The sequence below is a fragment of the Cnephaeus nilssonii genome (assembly GCF_951640355.1).
Source record: "Cnephaeus nilssonii genome assembly, chromosome: 2".
NCBI classification, from domain to species: domain Eukaryota; kingdom Metazoa; phylum Chordata; class Mammalia; order Chiroptera; family Vespertilionidae; genus Cnephaeus; species Cnephaeus nilssonii.
Window position 1 is genome coordinate 90302543 of NC_137073.1, and position 18355 is coordinate 90320897.

An 18355-nucleotide genomic window follows, 5' to 3' on the forward strand; every position below is an offset into this window, starting at 1 on the left:
TACGCCCAAGCCACGCCCACCAACCGAGCCACGCCCACCAACCACGCCCACCAGGAAACCATTGCAGGGATGTTGGGGTGTGGCAGAGCCCAAGGCCGGGAAAGATGTGGGGCGGAGGTTTTCCCGGCCTTGGGCACCAGCGGGGAGCCTGCACCGATCGCAGGAAACCACTGGGGTTCGGCTCCTGTGATCGGTAGCAGGGACGCTGGGTGCGGCCGAGCCCAAGGCCGGGAAAGCCTGGGGCGGAGGCTTTCCCGGCCTTGGGCACCAGCGGGGAGCCTGCACGGATCGCAGGAAAGCACTGGGGGTCGGCTCCTGCCATCGGTAGCAGGGACACTGGGTGCGGCCGAGCCCAAGGCCAGGAAAGCCTGGGGCGGAGGCTTTCCGGGCCTTGGGCACCAGCGGGGAGCCTGCACCGATCGCAGGAAACCACTGGGGGTCGGCTCCTTCGATCCTCAGCAGGGATGTTGGGTGCGGGCGAGCCCAAGGCCACTGCCCGGGGCCAAGCCCCGACCCTGAAAAAGGCAGAAGGCGGTGGCCACAGCCAAGGCCTGGGTCCCCGGTGCCGGCAGAAATCTGGTGCAGGCAGCCAAGTGAATGAAGGTCTATTGCACGAATCTTCGTGCAAACGGGCTACTAGTTTTCAATAAGATGGCTGCAATGCAGATAGAAAATAGAAAGAACCATAGAGGAGAGAGAAATAAATATAATTAAGCACTTAGAATAATCCCAATGGTATCATTAGATTTTAAGATGATCTCTGAGTAAAATTAATTCTATTCGAGATGGAGTTGAGGTAAAGAAAGGAAATGGAATGTTATGTAATTCCTATTAGCTCCTGAGAAGAAGCATATCAGGTTGTCAGGTAAAAGTGGGCATTTCCAGTCTTCCTGTGTCCCACACGTCCCAGCATGTCACAATGACACACTGAAGCCCTACAGGTAGGGCTCAGCATTCTTGTTTGACTTAGTTATATTTCTCCTCTCAACTTCCCTTGTTCTTTTTCAAACTAAAAAATAAATGTGGCTTGACAGAAGACTATGACCACCAGACCATCAGTAAAGGAGACCACCAGGACGAGTCCTAGAGGAATTTGTGTTCTATTGGGAAGAGAGAGAATAGAAGTAGGAAACAAAGAAACATGATCATCTTGGGAGCTGCAGAAGGCCATGATAAAAATAAAATGGAGTGATGTTCATGGGAGTGCATGGGTGATTACTCTGGGTAGGACGGCTGGGGACATCTCAGAGAAGGAAAAGAGGAAATTGGGAAAGGAGGTGGCAGAACAATAAATTCAGTGGGTCTAAGATGGGAATGAATGTGGTCAGAGAGGATCCTGTGTGGCTGTAGTGTCATCAACAATGAGCAAACAATCAGGCTGAGATGCAATAAGGTAATTGTGTTTAGTTTACTCTACTAGTAAGTATAATTGGAGGTCACTAGAGGATCTTAAGTGAGGAACGGGCATGGTATACGTAATGTGCCTTGCAATAACGGAGCAAGAGTGCAGGGGACCAAGTGAGAATGATGCTCACTTATGCTAAGATTTTAGTAGTGTATACAGTGAGAAGCAAATTCAGGGTCTAATTTGAATGTAGAGCAAATCAGACTGTGGTAGAGTGGATATGTGTGAAAACGAGGGTCAAAGATGAATTCGCACTTCTTTCAGTGGCACAGCTGGAAGAATGATGATGACATTAACTGCAACGACAAATGCTATAGGGAAATCAAGAGATTTAAAATGGAAAAATCAAGACTTTGCTAATGGACATCTTCAAATCAATATGCCTTTTAGAATCTAAGTGCAGCTAGGAAGTTGGCAGCTGGATGTGCAAGTCTAGAACTCAGGGAAGAGACCCAAGCTGGAGATGTGAATGTGAGAGGGGTCAAGTTTTAGAAGGTATTTGAAGCCATGGAGCTGGATGGAATTATCAAGAAGAGAAGAGATCAAAAGAGGAGGGCCTGGAGCATCTGGGGCCTTTTAGCATTCAGAGCTGTTAGAGGAAGAGCATCCTAAGATGCTAGTATCAAGTTGTCAGTGAAAGTCGATGCTTTTATCACTCTTATGAAAATAATAATTTGGATAATTTCGCCTCAATGCTGCATTTATTATTAATGCTAATGGCTAATAACCATATTTCTCATTGTGTTTGTTGTTCATCAGAAGTTGGTTGGTTGGTTTTCAAGAAATAAGAATCATGTATAAATATTAGAACATGATTTTCTGTGCTGTTTCTTATGTATACCTGTGAAAATGTTATTGTCCAGGTGTTACTGATATTGTTGTGGTTATTTATTACTCATCAGTCTTATTGTCCCAGGACTTAACAGTGCCTGTCTCCCTCATTATCTCATCATGAGACCACAGGAAATATTTTACCTGACTTTAATCTGTTATGTTAGTGAAGATGCCTCCTTCAAGGGAGTGTTGCAAGGTCTAGTGCTTTAAGCTTCCAGAAGTTTATGAAATCAGAGGACCTCTTGAACAAAATCAATTTTCTTAACTGGCTGGTTTCACTAGTCACAGATACAGAACCTAGGGGCTGCTTTAGCAGCAAGATAGGATATCTTAAGACAATTCCAAGGCTTTGTTTAACACATGAATCCCATATGATGGTTACTTAGCTGTGACCCTCACTCACTTTCAGAAATGATTAATAATCATTCTTATTAATACATCCCAAGATTGAACAGTTGTCATTGCCAGAAGTTATTTATTTTATCCAATCCCTTATGCAGAGCTCCATTGATTCTTGGTTCAACATTGATAGAGCTGGTGAAAAATGTATTATTTTACTTCATGTAAGAAAACTTGGGGTTTATTTTTGTTTGTTTGTTTTTGCTTTACCTTTTCCTAGGTAAATGTATTCCCTTAACACATTTCTTACCCTAACCTTGGAGATAAAGCAGTAAAGAGAAGTTTCTTTAGAACTATTTTGTCTTTATTTTTATTTTAATTTCCACTGTAACTGTATAAAGGTGAATCTTGTGGGTTTTTTAAGTCTACTATTGAACATTAACAGTGGGTGTCCCATTGATAAACCCTGACTGGTGTCTTCCTCTCATTCTGTTTTCAGGAACTACCAGCACTCATATGTCAAATCTTTATTTTTCAATTATAGTTTACATTCAAAAATATTCTGTATTAGTTTCAGGTATACAGCATAGTGGTTAGACAATCATATACTTTACAAAGTGGTTCCCCCAATACACATTCTTAACCAATGGCACCACTTCTTAACAGAGTTTAATGATAAGGATTGACTATAGACTTTCTGGTTATGTTTATGTTTTAAAGCACTTTTAAATATTTTTCTGATGTCAAACTACAATTTCAAATGATTGTAAGCTGTTTACATAACTCTAATAATGATTTTTCTGTAGGCCATTGTTTGAAATCATATCTTTGAATATTAGGATGTAAATGTTAAAAATCCTGACAACCAGTCTGATACTTTTGGCATCACAGTTTATAGATGACACCAACATTTTAAATATAAACTGAGTCTTTAGTCTTGTTTTACATTTATAGTTAAGTCTTTGCTCCACATGGGTAATTATATGTTACCTAACTGGAATTTCTCATGATAAAAGAAGAAGTATGTTTTACATAGTTATCATCGCAATGCTATTTTAAAAGTATATTTTTGGCAACTAATATCCTTTTTTTTGTAGGATGTACCAATGGGCCAGCATAATTTTCAAAATCGCACCTTAAGGTATGGTATATGTTCCATTTTCTAATTTTTAAAAGCTCATTTTTTTATTTATTTCTGAAAGTAATTATCATCAATTATAGTAATTCTGAAGGCTACTTCTTCTAAAAGAGCAGCTACTTGTGAAGAGCCCTATTAAATTGCTCTCAAGCTTCTAAAAATAGGATTATTAGTATCGTGTTATTAGAATTAAGAGAGGAAAAAGAAAACACCACCTGGTAATCACTGTAGAACTTGAAATTATTTTCCTAAAATGATTCTTCCTAATATTAATATGTAGCAAAAAAATGGAATTTTCTTAAAATGAGTATGGTCCTTAAAATTACATTTTTCTGTTTCTAATCTTAGAGATAAAAGCAAGATAAACCTAGCCTTTCTATGGTAAAAAGTAGGGCTGCCCAACCTCTCTAAAAAGAAAAAAAAAAAAAAAAAAAACTTCCCACACATGTCTCCAGGCCCCTGTCACCATCCATGGTAGAATTACAGGCACTAATATCTTTTATTTCCAAGTTCCTCTAGCTTTGGGGGTCAGAGTTATACTTTAGTATTGGTTTGGGAATGAAGTATTTCTTATTGAAGTAAGTAGGATAATTCATGGAAGGCCCAAAACTCAAGCCAGTCTTTCTTTCCCCCACTAAGAAGTGGGTTTATTCTTATAGAAAACACATTGTATCCAAGTAAAAACTAAACACAATTAGGTAGATCATTCCCTGCAAAGCATGGCAAGGAGTGCACATCACCCCAGAATCCCTCTAGGTGACTTTGTTGTAATGAGCTCTACTTTATATTTTGTGTAAAATCTGAAATTTTAACATTGAGATAGAACACCCATAGCCCTCTGTTACAGGGATAATTGGGTTGTTGGACGTTTGAGGCGTTATGTTTGAAGTGACAAGTGCCATATTAAAGAGAACTCCACCCAATTTAAGGAATATTATGGACCCCATAGCATACCTTGAGAGTGTGTGACTCTTCTGGCCAAGCAGGCGCTAGCAGGTCTGCGAGCAACTGTGCACAGGAATTTTGTGAACATCCTTTCACTTTATTCTCCATGTCTCTTCTGTTGTCCATCTGCCCCTCCCTGAAATCGTGCTGCAAGAACCTGTTTTCTGAAATGACAGCAGGAAATGCCTAGTAGAGCACCAGGGTTATGTGGGCAGTGTCTTCTGGGATGAGTGCTGTCTGGAAGACAGTGATCAAAAGCTATCATTTGTATCTGGACTAGGCATGTGGAAAATTCAATTTCGTCCTTAGTATTCTTCCAAGGTAGACACTATGGCCATTATCCTTTAAGAAGGGAAGACACTGAGGTGCAGGGGGTTAGGCAAATGCCCAGAGTCAGGCAGCTGGCAGAGGTGAGGCCAGGATGTGTGCCCTGACACTGTGGTGCCAAAGCCTGCGCTCCTCACTGCTCTCCTGTCCTGTCTGCCTTCCTAAGGGTCCCCTCCATATCTGTGATGGGTGATCTCTGGTGACCCTACAGGCTTCATGGACATAGTTTGACTTTCAAATCAGCCTCACCTAGACTTCCCTTACACACCCTGGCTTTGTCACATGGCCTACATCATAAAACCTCTCTGAGCCTCCAGCCTGGCCATGAGGCAATGTCACATGCTATTGAGGCATCATCTGAGCTAACACACAACCTCTTCCATGTCTCCTTAGATATAAAAGCCCACGTATGAGGGTGGGACAGGTTAGAGAAGGAGCTCAGGAGAAATAATGGAGAGAAATTGGAAAGAAAGAGGGGTAAGGGACAGTGAGCAATGGGAAGGCTAATAGTGAGGCCCAGAGGCAGGATCAAGGACTGGAAGGTCAGAAATGCTGAAAGTCAAAGGAACAAAGCCCTTGTTGGCAAGTTAAGAACTCCTGGTTGGATAGATTATGAGACCCAGCGATATCTACTATTTCCCTAGCAGAAGTCACCAAATTAGAGGAGCAAGAAAACTGTCTGTAGGTTAATAATTTTTGTCCAGATAATTAGTGAATACAATGGTGCAAAATCATATGCATTTATTGGCTACTGCATGTGCCATGTTTACTGCATTGACCGCTGTACAGGCATTGCCCAAGCTAATCCCAAAACAGATTCATGAAGGCAATGCCATTGTTAGCCCCAGGCATAACATTAAAGGATTTTGTTTTTCTGTGAATTCAAGGACCTACAACTGTTTCTTCTTAGACTTAGAGATATTTTGAGAAAAAGAAAGCCGCCAAATTGAAGTCAAAGAACTCAAGTCCAGTCAAGGGCTGATTAAAAACAAAACAAAAGGTCTAAGGTAAAGATAGCTCCTCCCTGTAAATGAGAATTAGCCAGACTAGATGATTGCTAAAGTTCCTGGCTTTAAAAAAAAAAAGATAAATAATTTGTCTTCTTCAAGCAGCTTGGAATATGGCACATCAATACCTCTTGGCTCTGTATCTGCATCTGGATCTGGATCACTTAATATTATTCTGATTTTAAACCAAGATTGCCCTTGGCCTGTTTAAAGAAGACAGGACTTGAAGACACAAATCTACAGATGCTGATGGAATTACAATGCCCATCATCTCATTAATGATGCTTCTATGAGATTAATTATAGATAACTGTGACATTGCATATTGATTGGCTCTTCTTGTCTATACCTAGAGGCAGTTCTGAACTCAGAAAAGTGTGATTTTTATTCCAGAATACAAAGTCTATTCAATCGGTAATTTAACCAATCAGAACACAGAGAAGCCATGTGCTCATTGCACATCCCACTCAGTGACCTGTCACACCTAGACTTAGGCACAGGTTAGTGCAGGCCAGTTGGCGAGCGCCAGCCTGTGCTTTCACTCTTAGCAGGTGCTTAACTTTTAAAAACATTTATTATTTTAGTTTTCTCATGCTAATTATCAAATTAACCTTGTGAAACTCATTATGATTTTAGCATAATTTATTTACAAAGCATATTACGGCTGAAGGTTATTTGCTGCCACCACCAAGTGAGTGGTCTGCAAATATAAGTGGGGTTTTCTGTGAATTGTGCTTTCCAATACTGAGGAACATTTAAATACATACAATTAAGCTTTGATATGCCTAAAAAGGATGGTAGTTCTTCAAATTCTTGAAAACAGACCAATGAAAACATTAACAAGGAGTAACTATTTTGTCAACTAAACTGAATTTTTGCAGGGGAATTTCCAAAGCCAGTGTGTTCTGTCATAAACTAAAGTTTATAAAGGCAACCAGTCAAGGGCTAATGTGTCTTATAGGACAAAAAGTTCTTTCTTCTCAAACACTAAGCACCTATCCTTCAGTGTTGCTTTTGATTACCAAGAAAAATTTCACTCTAAGTGAAGTAAAGCCACATTTTACTGCACCAAAAACTCTAGTCAATTCTGTCGATTCATAGAGTGGCTGCTGTTAATAAAGAAAAGGCTGTTCATGGATTCATTCTTTTTACTTGTTTAACAGAATTAAACAGAGGTTTTGGCATCATAGAAAAATTGGGTTAATATTTAGTTTAGTAATAAGATTCTTACCCATTACATTTCCTTTTTCATGTAGAACCAAGTCACAAAAGAAACGATTTGAAGAAGAATTGAATGAAAGGATGATTCAAGCAATTGATGGGATTAATGCACAAAAGTGAGTTTTTCTTAATCTTAAATTATCATTCATCTCTGATAATTTCAGAGATGATATTTCAAACCCTATTATTTGAAAAGATTGTTATTTCCTGCCTAATAAACACTCTCCAAGTAAATTACTAATTAAAAGCATGAGATGTAAATATGGAGAGAAAAATCATAGCAAAATGTGTTCAGGAGGTCATGTGAAAGATCAATAGGAATTCCATGTGGGAAAAACTTTAAGTTATAGTAAGTAGCACTATCCATTCAGAATGCATTTATTCCCATGCAAACCCAGAGAACATGGAGCTACCCATGTTCCAAATTGTGGAAGAGTATTATGCATTAGAATCTGAATTCATGAGGAAGAAGAACAGGTTTTTCTGGGGTGGGGACACAATATTGTTCAGTCTATGAAGTCTATAAATTCTGTGAATGTCTATTCAGTCTATGAATTGCTGTTGTAGTTTTAAATGGTCCAAGAAATGCCCCCAAAAAATTAAAGAAAGTAGTGGCATTCATGGCCTGGACAGAACAGTCACATCCATCAGCCTCTGAAACCACACCAGGTGCATGTGCATTCAATAAATGTTTGTTGAATTAAGTTGTAGTGTAAACATCAGGAGGTCCAAATGAAAAGCTCCATGGAAAAGTTTCCATCTTATGGAAACCGGACTAATTTTTATCATGAAAGTTGACTCTTGAAAAATGTAAATGATTTTCACCTAGAACTCTGCCTACAAAACTAAGTTGCACGTCTTTGCAAACTGTGTGCTTCTTCTACATTGTTCATTTTAAGTATTTGTTTTAAAATATTGATAGGGTTTATGAGAAAATTACATGACTGTGTGTATGTGTGTGTGTGTGTGTGTGTGTGTGTGTGTGTGTGTGTGTAATTGAATATATACACAATAAAGTATCTTGGTCAGGCTACAGTTATAATTCCGATATACTGGCACATTGAATTAACACCTGCCTAGAGACCCTTTATGTGCTCTAAATGCAACATGTGGCTTGAATTAAGTCATTTCCTCAAGTATCAGTCCAGTGTTCATGGCTTACAAAACTTAGTGTTAGGTGTTAGGGACACCAGGAAAGTGAAACCTGGTCTTGAGCACTTCCTGCTACTTGCAGGACACAGACAGATAGGTAACTGAAACCTGGACTGGAATTAGGAGGCCTTGCAACTTAATGATGAGCTGGTTTTATTTCCCCTTTATAAATTTCACTCATTTTATTTCCAAGCTTATATAATTCAGGAGCATTTTTAAATTAGATCTTTCTTTCTCAATAAAGAAAAAACTTTTAATAAGTTACCTGTATACATAATTCATAGTTTCATAACTACACAGTTCTGGAAATGAGTACAGTAAAAATTTATCTTAAATTTTATTTTCTGTCCTTTTTTTATATTAACCAACCTTTGATTCCTCTAATTAGTCTCATAAAAGAGGACAATTACATAGTTCTGCGGCTAATGTAATAATAAGAACTGACAAAAATATCTATTTCCCTGAATCTAAAGATTATACCCTTGAATCAAAAAGTATTATTGTCTTTTCAGCATGGCTCAGTGGTTGAGCAACAACCTATGGACCAGGAGGTCACAGTTAGATTCCCCCGTTGTGGGCTCGATCCCCAGTGGGGGGTATGCGGGAGGCAGCTGATCGATGATTCTCTCTCATCATTGCTGTTTCTATCTCTCCCTCCCTCTCTCCCTTCATCTCTGAAACCAATAAAAAATATATTTTTTAAAGTATTGTTATATATAGTTCTCAGTTTTAATGGTGATTGTTCTGGGATACATTACTGACTTCTGTGCCCCGATTGAAAGTGCATGGCTTGTTGTTGAGTCTTGTGGGACATTCACACTCATCATGGTCGGCACCATGAGAGTCTTCCTAACTCTCCAGGAGTTCCAGGCACAGCGTATCCACATAGACCTGGAGATGTCCCTCCTCAGATGTGCTGGTCTCCTGGGGTAACTTGTCGTTAACCCAAATCTGAGACCTCATGTACATTTTGGGGCCCTAATCTGAAATCAGTAAGTGGCTGATTACTGGATAAAGTGTAACAATTCACCTGGCCGTTTCTCCTGGATCCTCAAAGGCCTTCATCCTTTATTTCCTGAATACATCTCAAAGAGTCCAAATCCATAGACAGATGTGCAATGGATTGGAAAGTTCTATATTAATAAATTCGTGTGAATTGGTTTTTGTTTGAACAGATGTAATTTTTTTGGAATTTTATGTAAAATATCATTTTATCTCTAATGTTTTCATATATGTATATGTTCTCTCTCCCTATATATAGATATATATAAACAAGGTTATATAGACTTGTAGAAATATACATATATATGCATATTCATTATAATTCAGATTATTATATTTGTAATTATAAACATATTTAAGAGAAGTTAGGAAAGTAGAAATATAAATTCATCAGTTAATGACTCAAACCAGTTGGTCATTGTTGGTGTTTATTTTTAGATATTTTTCTTGATGCACACATTTTAATTTTTTTCTTATTTAACTTTGTTTCAGAAAATGTATGTTAATTTTATGGCCAAATGTATGATTATCTTAAGCACTGTGTACCCACCCGCCTTACTTGGTCATATGTCTGGTGTCTCCACTTAGCTTATGATTATATAGAGCATTCCAGTGAAAAGTTCTGTCATTAAGCTCTTTCTCTATTTCAACTACTTTCTTAAGATAGATTTTTGTGAGTCAATCAGTGAGTAAGCATGCATACTTCCATATAATTTTTATTTTTTTAACATCTGAGAGATATGTATGTATTTATTCACATATGTGTTTATGTTAACATAATATTAGTGATCTGAACTGCTTGATTCTTATATTATTATTTTCAACTGATACTTTTGAAAAACATGTTCAAATACTATTTTTATGATTTTACTTATATGTGGAATCTGAAAAACAAAATAAATGAACAAGCAGAACAGAAACAGACTCATAGATACAGAGAACACTTTGATGGTTGCCAAATGGAAGAGGGTTTGAAGGATGGGTGAAAAAGGTGTAGAGATTAAGAAGTACAAATTTCTAGTTACAATAGTCAAGGGAATGTGAAGTACATCATAGGGAATATAGTCAATAATACTTTAATAAACTATGTATGGTGTCAGATGGATACTAGATTTATCATAGGGACCACTTCATAAGTTTTATAAATGTCTGATCACTAGTTGCACACCTGAAACTTATATAATATTGTATGTCAACTGTAATTGTATGTATTTAATTGAGAAACAATTATTATAAAGAAAACAAAACATAACAATGAAAGTATTTTCAGTAAGTGTAAAAGAGGCAAAATCTCCTCACCCAGAACTTGAAGGGACTCTAAATGGGCTTGACATTCTATGATGTGTTGCTTGGTATAAACTCAGAAATACAGTGCTTCTCTGTGGATCAAATGCTTCAGGACATGACACTACCATGTGATTTCAGTAAAACATCAGGGAACACATTTAATAATGTACTTGAATCCCTAGTTATTTAATTAGGATAACTTGAGTTTCAAGCTGGTACAACAGATGGTTGTTAATATCAAATTTTCCAAGGAGGGCAGTGTGAATAGGAATATTATATTTGCAGATTCCATATCCAGTTATTTGGCATTATACCTTTTTTAAAATATTCAATTTTGGATGATTTACAATAAAGAAAGAAGAATGCAAGTCACTTTTTTAAAAGTAGTTCCAGATGTTTGGTTAGAGGTTTGGTTTTATGATGTCTGCCCTTTTTATTTCTAGGCAATGGCTCAAGTCCGAAGACATTCAGAGAATCTCATTGCTTTTCTACAATAAAATACTGGAAAAAGAGGTAAGCTATAATTTTCTTTAAAATCAATCATTTTTCTGACATTTTCGTTTTTCAAATTTCTTCATGAAAGTATACTCGTGTTTTTTCTTACTTGCGACATTTAAACTGCCTCTAGCTATATCCGAACTTTTGCTACCTTTTCTATAATTCTTCCATGCATATATTGTTTTGTCATAGCTCTTGCAACCAAGCTTCATCTCTGGCTAGTCATCATTCTCAATACTCCTGGTGGTATGTGATGTCTGGAACACGTTTGAGATTGGGAGCTTAAAGAAAGGAGCGTGAACTAAACAAATTCTTCCTGATAAATGTACAGTGACTTTGCACAAATTATATCAACTTTTTGACAAAAATATGAGATTTACATTCGACGTTTTGGGGAGAATTAGGAACCTCAAACTTTTAGGTTTTGTTGCATCTAAATACTTTCACATTATAACTCATAAAGTAAGAGCTATTTCAGGCACACATAATAAGCAGACATTTAATTTTTACATGTCAAGTTTAACATGGATTTGCTAAAATGAATTAAATAATTATTATAGAAAGGACAACTGCTCTAGGTCAGCTTTATTTGACTTGCCTTTTGTTTTGTGTTGATCTAGAAAAGGAACAAGTTAGAGCTGATTTTTATTATCCAACCATGTAATTACAGTCTTAGTTTGAACAAAAGCTACTGTAGTAACAATGCTATTAAGGGAATTCAGTTCATTGTTTTATGGATATTGAATAGAAAAAATGAAATACCAAAATTTCTCCCAGAATTCATCAGGGTTGGATTATGCAGTTACACCTAAATTTTCTTTTTTTACTAGTGGTCAAGAAGATCAATTGTCTACTTCTAAATCAACATATTGACTACAGATGGTTTACCAAATTGATGTTTTATATAATTCATTACTATTATTTTGACCCTTTTTTCCTTGAATTAAAGTTATTCTGATACTGATGGTTACTTAATGTGTAAATGGTAAAGTAGTCCCTTCCTGGTAGAAGTCCATCTCCTTTATTAATACTATAACTCATAGCTCTGCACAAAGCCCAGCAGAAGGGAAAAGATAAGGGTGTAATTGAATGCGTAGAATGTAATCACATTTCTGTGCCTTTGCGAATGTAGCTCCTTCATCAACATGTAAATTATCCCAGCTAGTAAGTCACAAAATTCATCAGAAAAATATTCTAGCAGATAGAAGGTGATCGTAATTTTAAAATGCCACTTTTGCTGACATTGCCCATGAGGACATATTTGCAGAGGCCAACTTTCAGGCGAGGTTGAGAGGGCATTGAGATTTAAGCTTGCTTTTTGCCCATGTATCCCCAAGCCTGCTCTTCAGCCCTGCAGGAAGGATACAGGGTAGCAAGGAAGCAAGGAAGAGAAACATCAATTCACCACCCAGAGATCCAGCATCCCTCACTAAAACCCCAGTGGCTAAAACCCCAGCAATTCATACTATAACTTCCCATAGCTTGGAGAGCAGTCTGTGCAGATATAGCTAATGCAGCCTGCCAGTGTTGTCAGGGTGTCTCAATAGCATGGCCACAGAAACTTTATTTCCTTTCATTTTATTATAAAACTCTTTTGAGAAGCAATATAGTCTCAGCTGCAACTTTGGTTGTTGTTTTTCCTGCATAACTCAGGCAGGGGCAGTCCCAGGTGGGCAGCTACACTGGTCAGTGTACGGTCCTGGATGGGATGGAAAGCCGCGTGGACAAGTGGAAAGAATGTCCATCAGCCAGGCTCAGACAAGCAAACTGAATGAATGTGGACCTAGACAAAGCCCGCCGGGCTTCTCTCTCTTGTAAATCTACACATTACCTCTAAGAAGCATTAAAATAAATAACAAAATGAAAGACTAAAACAAGTAAATTAAATGAGGAAATTACATTTCCTCAGTAGCATTCAAAAGTGAAATATTAAGTGAAAATGTATTTGCTTTCCCCAAATAAATGTGGGCAACAAGGGAACCAGGGCTCCCACACAGTTCACTCAGTCACTCACTTGTCTTTCTGGTCAGGTGCTCTCGCTCCTTGATGGAGTGATTGATTCAGTTACCTTAAAATGGGTTGCTGAACAGGTCAGCGTATAAGTCACGGTCTTCGGAAGTTACAGCTCATTTGGAGGGAGGAAGTACCCATTGCCGGAGATGAGCAGCCATCGTCCTTAGCTCATTTGTGCCACAGTCTACAATGTAGGAGTGTGATGCATGAACTGGGTAGAGTTAGGCTGCTAGGTGACTGCTTCAGCCCTTCTCTTACTGAACTGCCACTCACAGTTTCCTCCTTCTCCCCTTAGTACCGAGCCACGGCACTGCCAGCGTTCAAGTATTACGTGACCTGTGCTTGTCTCATTTTCTTCTGCATCTTTATCGTGCAGATTCTCGTGTTACCAAAGTAAGTGCATGCGGTTCTCCATTGGGATTCTCACCTGGTACCGTCCTACTGGCCCACTGTGCTCAAGGGTGTGAGAAGATGGTAATTTCTAAAACAGGGGGGTTAGGTACCATACCACAGTGATGGTGGAAGGGGTAGACCTCAGGATCTGTGAAGTTAAGTGGTCTCCTTGCATCATGTTTAGTTATAGAAATACTGGATTTTCAAAGTGGACATGTGGATTCATGTTTCAGTGTTTCCTTCTGCCTTTGACTTCCATATTACTCTGATGCCCAGTTTAAGAAATATAGCCCAGGAAAACTTTACCGAAAAAGGCAAAATTGCCAGGTGTTGTTTCTAATATACAAATAACATCATTGTATATTGAAAGGACAAAACCTGCTCTGGGCACACTTAGCCCACCCATTCATTCTGATTTCACAGTCTTCTCCATGAAGTCCATGCCCTGCCCCCATCTCTGATTGTTACAGGTCACTGTCCAACTCGCCTCTCCCAGGACAGACCTGAAACAGACAGGAGGAACCGGGGGAGCTGGATTTCACAGGTTCACACTTTGGGGTGGACTCCTGCTAGTCCCACCTATTGGTGAAAACCCAGTCACTCTATGATTCCTGGATTGTCTTTCTCCCTCACCTTCTTAATGAATGAAATGTACACCAACTGACTTCCTTTAAAGAAACAGATTTTTGCCCTGGCTGGTTTGGCTCAGTGAAGGATCCTGGGTTCGATTCCAGTCAAGGGCACATGCCCAGGTTGCAGGCTCAATCCCCATTAGGCGGCGTGCAGGAGGCAGCCAATCAATGATTCTCTCTCATCATTGATGTTTCTCTTTCTCTCTCTCCTTCTCCCTTCCTCTCTGAAATCAATTTTTAAAAAAAAGAAAGAAAGAAACAGATTTTTCCCATTCTAAGAAAAAGAAAACAAATCTCTTGTCTTTTGATAATTGGGGATATAGACATAAATGTTCTTTCCCCTTATTATTACCTACTTCGTTAAGGCAAAGCAATCATGTTTAATTTAGTATAATTTAGAGCATTAGCATTTAACTTCAGGGGCACAGCCAGCATTTGTGGGAAACTTGAATTGCTAAGGCTGGGTTACATTTTGTCTCATTGATAGAAAGCAAACTAGAAATGAATAGTTTGTCTTTCTCTGTGTACTCCAAAGGATATTCTTCTGGACACTGAGCCCATTCAAAGGCTTTATAGAAATATAACAAATCAAAATATTATTCATATATGTACAATCCAACCCTTTTAGGAAAGGGTTCCCACTAGATTTCCTCTTATTAGCATTAAAATGTGTGGGCCAATTGAGTTCTTCTAAAACTTAAGTGAAATTTGCTAATGTCAACTTACAAGTTTTTTATTTTTTTAAAAGTTAGCAACTTAAGTTCCTTCTAAGTGCCAGGCCTGTGCCACATGATTCAGGAGAGAAACAATGGTCCCAGCATACACAAGGCTTACAGGCTGTGCATTGCCCTGGCTGGGTGGCTCAGTTGGTAGGAGCATCGTCCCATACAACAAAAAGGTTGTGAGTTTTATTCTGGTCAGGGCACATACCTAGATTGCAAGTTCAATCCCTGGTCTGGGCATGTGCAGGAGGCGACTGATTGATGTTTCACTCTCTCCCTCTCCCTTCCTCTTTGAAATCAATGGAAGCATATCCTCGGGTGAGGATAAAAAAAAAAGTTCTTACATCTCTGTCATGTATTTTGATTACTAATTTATACAATCCTCTCAGAGAGCAAAATAATAAAACATTCTCTTTTTTAAAAAAGTTATATAGATGATACTAGTACTACCAAGGGAAATGGACCCTTATTATTACTCTCAAGTAGATAAATTCATTCATTTTTCTGTATCTTCCTAATAAGTATTTTATATATATTTTTACATCATAATTAAGATAGTTTATCAACCACTAGAAGGAGTTGGAAGAGAGGAAAGTGAATGAGCATTTTAAAAGATGATGTCAAAGATGCCCTAGCTGGTTTGGCTCAGTGGATAGAGTGTCGACATCCAGACCAAAGGGTCCTGGGTTCGATTCCGGTCACAGGCATGTACCTTGGTTGTAGACTTCTCCCCAGCTCTGGCTCTGATGGGGGCTCATGTAGGAGGCAACCAATCGATGTGTTTCTCTCACATTGATGTTTCTCTCTGTCTTTCCCTCTTTCTTCCACTCTCCCTAAAAATCAATGGAAAAATATCCTAAGGTGAGGATTAACAACAAAAAAACAAAAACAAAAAAATGGAGTCAAAGATGACAGACTTCCAGGAACCAAGAAGAACATTTCATGGCATTATACTTTTAAAAGAACATACAGGAGATGTCTGCTCTGTCGTTGCTTTTATTTTCTTGTCTCTCTTTTATTGAATTGTGTATTTATGAGGACCCATAAATATGTTATTTAATTATAGCAGTTCATTCTCTCAGGTATCATGACCAGTTATTATGTGTGTCTTGAGCAACAAGTTAGACTTCGAGTGTGAACATTGTGAACTCTGTGCTGGTTGCATTTCCCTCTTTGTGTTGGCAGTCAGAAAGTTCAGAGGAAGGCCTGTGGGCTCCTCAAATAAAAAGAATTGAAACTTGAGTGTGTGTGTGTGTGTGTGTGTGTGTGTGTGTGTGTGTGTAACTCACTGAATGACTTATTACAGGGAAAGGATACATTAAAATTAGCCTAAGGAAGAGACACATAGGGCAGAGTCTAGAAGGGGCCCAAATGCAGGGCTTCTGGCTGCTCTCTCCCAGGGGAACGTGGAGAGATTACCTTCTCCCAGCCACCATGTGTGGCAATAAGCACCAAGTATTGTCAACCAGGGAAGCTCACCCAAGCTTTTGGTGTCCAGAATTCTTATGAAGCTAAATCACGTTCTGCCCATGGGACTGCCTGTTGGTCTCCAGCCTCCTCCTGAAGTGGGGCTAACATATTGAGTCTCCAGTCCCTTCTTAGTTGAGAACTGCACCTCCTGTACCAGCTTTATATTGTATTGTATTGTATTGGTCTTTTCCCTTCGTTTTCCTTTCATGTTAATAGCCTCTCTTTTTTCCTTTTTAAAAAAATTCTTGCTATTAAATTCTTCAAACATACAGAAAAGTACAGAGCATAAGATAATAAGCATGCATGTGCACAAAATGCACATTTCACAGATGTTAATCTGGTGGTATATTTACTATAAGTACATTTCTATGTTCTTGGGTCCATTATTGTTTGGATAGCTTCCTATAGATAGCATCTATTTTTCTTTTGTTTGTTTTTTATGTGTTCAAACTGCTATCTTTATATTAATATGCTTTATTTTATTTGTATTTTGATTTTTTCTTTGATATATATGGACCCACTTTACCTTCTTATTTGCATTTACCTTGCTTTTCTTTTGTTCTCCACTTCCCTTCCTAACTTCTAAAGGATTGATGAGATTTTTTTTATTAAGTTAAAAGGAAATATATGTATTCTTAACTTAATAAGTTCTAAAGTTAATCATTATATTTCTTGTATAATTATTTCTTATCATTTTATGTCCGGATGGTAATTATAGTCAATATTTATTTAGATTTACCCATAGTGTTTACCAATTCTTTGCTCATCAATGCTTTCTAAAAATTCCTTTCTTCATTTTTCTTCTTACTGATGTATATTATTTATTAGTTCTTTTACTGAGGGTCTGTGAGTTCCCTCAGTTCTCATGTCTTTGCTAAATACCATGTGTAGGAGGTGCACAGAGCATTGATGGAGGGACCCATATCACTACTTGGGGGAGGAGAAGTGAGAGCACAGAGGGAAGAGGGTCGTGGCACTAAATGGAATTCCAGAGAAAGGCCTTATTATTTACCCAGTTAAATGGTTTATAACTAATATAACTTTTAGACATTTTTGGTGGGGGAGGCATCGGTAATCTCTGCTGGTTTCTTTCTCAGCAAACGTGCTTCCTTGTCCCTGTCAGAACCATCTTTAAGTGATGAACTGGCTGAGAAAAACCAGAGAGGAGAAAGGACCTAGTCCTGAATCAGCCTTTTCCATTTACTGTAACAATACACTTGATTAAAGTGCCAAAGTCGAAAATCCTCACTAAAAAAATGCGACTTTTCATGCCTCATGACAGGGAGGAGTCAGCTTTGCTTTTCAGTAAGTACATAAATCAGTTATACTTGGGTTTTAAAAAGAAACAGCTTTGCAACCAGAATGTTAATTAAAATTGGTTATGTTACATAACATCATGGTATGCTTAATGGGCCTGAACATGCTTTTGATAGAACAGGCATGATAAATGGTTATAATTAAGAGCTTTTGAGCAGCCATTACTTTTGCTTGGTGGTATTTCTGTTCCCCGAGATAAAGGGTACCTCCACCTGAACAAGAGGGTCTGTGCGCTGTGGACCGGAACACTGGACAGCCTCAGGTCAAGCATGTCAGTGAGAATTCGAGCCACTCTGGGTCTGAATGCCAGGTTATGACATCGTATTCTAAATACAAGATCATATCATCTACAAGTAGAGATAGTTTTACTTATTTGTTTCTAATCTGATGCCCTTATTTTATTTTTGTGTCTAATTTCCCTGGCTAGCTCTTCCGGTATAATATTCAATAGGAGTAGCCACAGCATACCTATATTCTTGGAACAATGAGCAAGATTTTTATTGCTTCCATCTTTATTAATCTTTTCAAAATGTATTTCACTCCTTTCATTGTTAAATTATATACTTTTGAATACACTAGTCAAATAAGGAATCACAAGAAAAATTAGCAAGTGTTTTGTATATCAAAACATAACTTCAAATTATCTGGTATGTA

The 18355-nt window shown here is 38.2% G+C and overlaps 1 protein-coding gene across 2 annotated transcripts in view; it reads left to right on the forward strand.

Moving 5' to 3' along the window:
- Nucleotides 1–18355, forward strand: part of ADCY2 (adenylate cyclase 2) — a 278106-nt gene that overhangs the window by 194130 nt on the left and 65621 nt on the right. For both annotated transcript variants that reach the window (XM_079798318.1, XM_079798319.1), the window contains exons 11-14: nt 3676–3719; nt 7251–7331; nt 11100–11169; nt 13463–13560. In XM_079798318.1, coding sequence (XP_079654444.1) covers nt 3676–3719; nt 7251–7331; nt 11100–11169; nt 13463–13560 — 293 coding nt within the window. The remainder of the gene's footprint in view (nt 1–3675; nt 3720–7250; nt 7332–11099; nt 11170–13462; nt 13561–18355) is intronic.